The sequence below is a fragment of the Otolemur garnettii genome, unplaced genomic scaffold, assembly GCF_000181295.1.
Source record: "Otolemur garnettii isolate 467f Iridium unplaced genomic scaffold, OtoGar3 scaffold00106, whole genome shotgun sequence".
NCBI lineage: Eukaryota > Metazoa > Chordata > Mammalia > Primates > Galagidae > Otolemur > Otolemur garnettii.
In genome coordinates this window covers 7,115,211-7,119,592 of record NW_003852501.1, presented here as the reverse complement: position 1 = coordinate 7,119,592, position 4,382 = coordinate 7,115,211, and the positions used below count along the sequence as shown (strand labels likewise).

At 38.2% G+C, this 4,382-nt stretch overlaps 1 protein-coding gene across 1 annotated transcript in view; it reads right to left on the bottom strand.

The window, feature by feature from the left end:
• Window positions 1-4,382, bottom strand: part of SACS (sacsin molecular chaperone) — a 49,007-nt gene that overhangs the window by 31,464 nt on the left and 13,161 nt on the right. Inside the window, exon 5 of the mRNA XM_012809514.2 lies at window positions 3,851-3,962. Coding sequence (XP_012664968.2) covers window positions 3,851-3,962 — 112 coding nt within the window. The remainder of the gene's footprint in view (window positions 1-3,850; window positions 3,963-4,382) is intronic.

Sequence of the window (4,382 nt, the reverse complement as noted above, 5' to 3'; positions counted from 1 at the left end):
GGGGAATGGGTGGAGGGAGGGGGATTGGAGGGATCACTTCTGTGGTTTATCTTACAAGGGTACAAGTGAATCTTTCTAAGAGTAGAATATGAACGTTTTAACACAATAATTAAGAAAATGACATGAAGGGTCTGTTAACCAGTTTGATGGAAGTGTTTCGGATTGTGTGTGGAAACCCCACACTGTACCCCAGAAGTGCATTAATGTACATAGTTACCATTCAATAAAATAAATAAATAAATAAATAAATGAATGACCTTGAGCAAAGTAAAAAAAAAAAAAAAAAGAAAAGAAAATGGTGACAACTTTCTTCTGCAAAAGCAGTCATGTGGCACTTATTCCTCTGGAGGAACAAAGCACTGTTACTGCTCAGTGGTAAACAACATTATGTCCACCAAAAGTTTTAGGGAAGCTTCAAGAATGGCTGCCTAGGACAGGACTGCAAGGGACCATCTTGACTGTGACAATGTATCAGCCACATGGCCAACATCACTATTCAGTTTCTGGAGTCTACACATGTTAAACTTATGACTCATCCACCCTAGAGTCCTGACCTGGCCCCATGTGATTATTTTCTGTTCCCCACAGTCAAAAATTGCATGCATAGAAGAAGGTTCTCCAGCCCTGAAGGAACTGTTCATGCCTATGAAGGTGAGCTTACACCACTTAAAGATAATGAGTGGAGGGCGGCACCTGTGGCTCGAAAGAGTAAGGCGCAGGCCCCATATGCCACAGGTGGCGGGTTCAAACCCAGCCCCAGCCAAAAACTGCAAAAAAAAAGATAATGGGTGGAAAGAGTGTTTTTAAAAATCATTTACAAGAACTCAAAAGTACATAGAATGTCATGGAAGTTATTTTGAGAAAATATAGCGATCAGCATGATTTTATGTTTCTTAATTTTTGTGTACTTCAAAACGTTCACAGTGTCCCTCACATAGCTGGCTTAAAATGGCACATAGCAAGTAGTGCCTGGTTCTGCCTACTTGAAATGTCCATTAAAAACACCTATGAAGACACAGAAAAAAAGGTCCATAATAACTTACAACAATAAATATTAAGCCCAAGAGTGAACCTCTTGCCAGAACCTAGAAAGAACTCCCATAACTTACAAGGTCCATAAAAGGAAATTAAGAAATTGAACAGGGAACACACCCAAGTACACTACCAGGAATGTGGCAGACTGCCAGCCTTTGAAGAAAGACCCACCATCTGTACTCTCCAAGGTTTTTAACCTATCAAAACTGCTATTACCCATCCTACGCCAACAATGCAATGCCCCAAGAGAAGAAACAAGGTGAAAAGCATCCCTGTAAATGGAACACCTAGGCCTGGGAATTGGAGCTTCCCTTACACCCTGGATGTTCAGGGTCAGGACAGACAGCCCACACACAGACAGCCCACCTCAGCAGAAGGAACTAGGGAAACTCAGCTAGCAGGAAGAATCTAGTTGTCATGGAATGTTTTTTATCAGGGTATAATTCTGATCATTTGCATTCTGAAATAATTATAGTAGAGAAGCGCATTTTGCCTTTGCCCTAATCAAGGTAGAGTCTCACTAGATCACTCTCCACTTCCACCACTCATATCTATTTTAGATACCTCCCACCTATCCTTATCAAAAGGGTCTACTCTTAGTTCCAAAAGTGACATTAAGAAAGGAATAAAATTCTGAGGGGAAACTAAAAAGATTATCTAGGAAGGAAAGGGCTGTCAGTAGGCCTACAATTTACTTTTCCCTTTACTCAGAGAATACCCAAGAAAAAATGATCTGGCCACATCTCTTTGTAAACATGCTGACAGCAGATCAGGAGGCACGCACACTCTAGGAAGAGAATCTTTAGCTATTTGATACTTTCAGAAGGTTGCTTACTATAAGCTTGTCCCAAGCTCTGTGATTATCACAGAAAACCATGAATATGTTTTATGATTAAGATTGTTCCCGCTGTGTAATTAATAGTCTGTGTGCATCACTAGGAGACCACTTCTGTGAAATCCAGTCCAAGTTATGTCCTAACACAGCACAAAAGGACCTAGGGGCGGTGCCAGGAGTCCTCGCTTCCCTCACCTGTGTCTTGTAATCAATCATAACCTTGAAATCCTTAGAAAAGTGTAATACTGGGTAAGAGCTCTTATTCTTGCACATCTGATTTGACAATTGAACCTTCTATTATCTCATTATATAAACAAAAACAAAAACAAGTTAGAGTCAAAGTTTTCAGCTGTAACACTAAGTGACCTAAAGGTAAAAGCTGCTACGAGCTGAACAGACGGCTACTCTCAGCTCAGAAAGGTGTGCAAGAGAAGGATATTCTCCAACAGGCAGCAGCATGGAGGGCCCTCAATAAATGTTCACTAAATAAAAGAACAAAGATCATGGTCATCTCACTAAATAAAAGAACAAAGATCACGGTCACCTCATTTTACATGTCCATGTTTATTGTAAACTGGCCATTTCTAAAGAGCCTAGCTCCAAATATTCTTATGCACAAACTCAGCTAAATAATCTTGTTTCAACTACTTTTTAAATGAGGTATAAAATCAAGGGTAGAAGCAAAAAATTCTCAGGCATTAGGCAAAATTTTGAAGCAAAATACTTCTAGGATCTCTTTACTCTCACTTTTATGGTTCTATGGTCCATATATAAGAATTGACATCACTATGACATCAAACATAAAGCAGTATCATGCATATGATTTCATTTAATCCTCAAAATAACAGGCAGAAACATTTTGCTCTCATGCCACCCATAGGTGAGCACTGAGTCAGTACGAGGGACAAAGCTGCTGCTATCTGGTGCACTGCTGCCCTTGGAGCTATACAACTGGTAGTCCTGTGTAGGACAGAACTTCATCTGGAGTTCCTTGAGTACAAATTGGATATCTTTCCACACTGGTTACATTAAAGTCACAGGCTCTTAGAGCCAAGAAACCTAGGCTAATCCTCTCATTATAAAACTGATCTGACCTTGGAGATGACTGGCCCCAAACACCCAGGTCACAGCAGTTGGGACTAGAACACATTATCTCTCATTCATTTCTTCTTACAGAATAAATAAGGTGCAACTTCCCAGTTACAGAACAGTTCTAAGAATGACTATATAAGCTATAATAAATGCTAAGTTTCAATTAACAATAATGTTGATTTCCTTCCTAATTCATAAAATATCTTTTTAAAAATATATGAGTTCCATTTCTTTAAAAATCTGTCAGGGAAAATCTGGATTGATCTTTTCTTTTCCTCAATAACTTCACATTCACAATCATCCTCCTGACTTCAGAGCTGCATTAAAAGTTATGAATATTTTTTTCAAAACAAAGCCTCACGGCACAAAAGTGAGAGATTAGTAGTTGTGGTTCTCTTATTGGATTAGGAATCTATTGGTTATGGTTTTCTTACTCCTTTCCTTTCATTTCCTTGTTCCCTCTAGTCCTTCAATCTTTCTTCCCTCCCCACTTCCAAACAGTGCTGTGGATACCCTGAAAACAGAAAATAATAAGCAAGGCACAGCCCTGTTACAACTTCTCTCCAAATATAAGAAAGAGTTATGTATGTGGAAAGGCTGTCCCTTTATTTTACTGATAATATAAAATACAAATTGACTGAGTAGAATAAGAGGCTTTGCAATTGCAAGGCTTGTTATTTTGCTCTGAATTTTGAGACTTTTATTCTGTGTTTTCAAAATACTAACTGGCAGAGATAATCTCTCCATGAGCAGAAAAAAATCTGAAATGGAAGTAAACATGCTAGTACAAATGATAATCAAACCATTCATTAAACAAAGCATTATAAATCACTGAAAATCACCTGTTAGCATATAAAATAAAATTTGCTCCTAATTATTGATTCTTACCCTGATATTGTGCCATATCTTTTGACCAAAGAGTCTCTGTTCCATACTGAGTTTCATCATATAAAAATTTAACTTCTGTGGCCCCAGCATCTTCTGCATTCTGAATTAATTCCTAAACATGAAATATGCAAAAAATAATTATATTTAGTAACATAGTAATCTACTGACCATCTTTGTATTTATATACAATATTTAAAAAGTAACTATATTTAAGTAAAGTAAATCCACTATTTGTATGGGTATCTTTAAGATCTGGTAAAGTTACTACTGAAAGTATTCTTATTTTGTCATGTATACTGTGTACGTTTTTGTCCAAATTTTTGACAGAAAAATAAGGATGCGCATGATTACGTGGGTAGTACAGCTCAGGATACATGGGTAGAACAACTCAGGAGCACATGAGACATGGGTAGTACAGCTCAGGATACATGGATAGTACAGCTCAGGAGCACATGAGACATGGGTAGCACAGCTCAGGATACATGGGTAGAACAGCTCAGGAGCACATGAGACATGGGTAGTACAGCTCAGG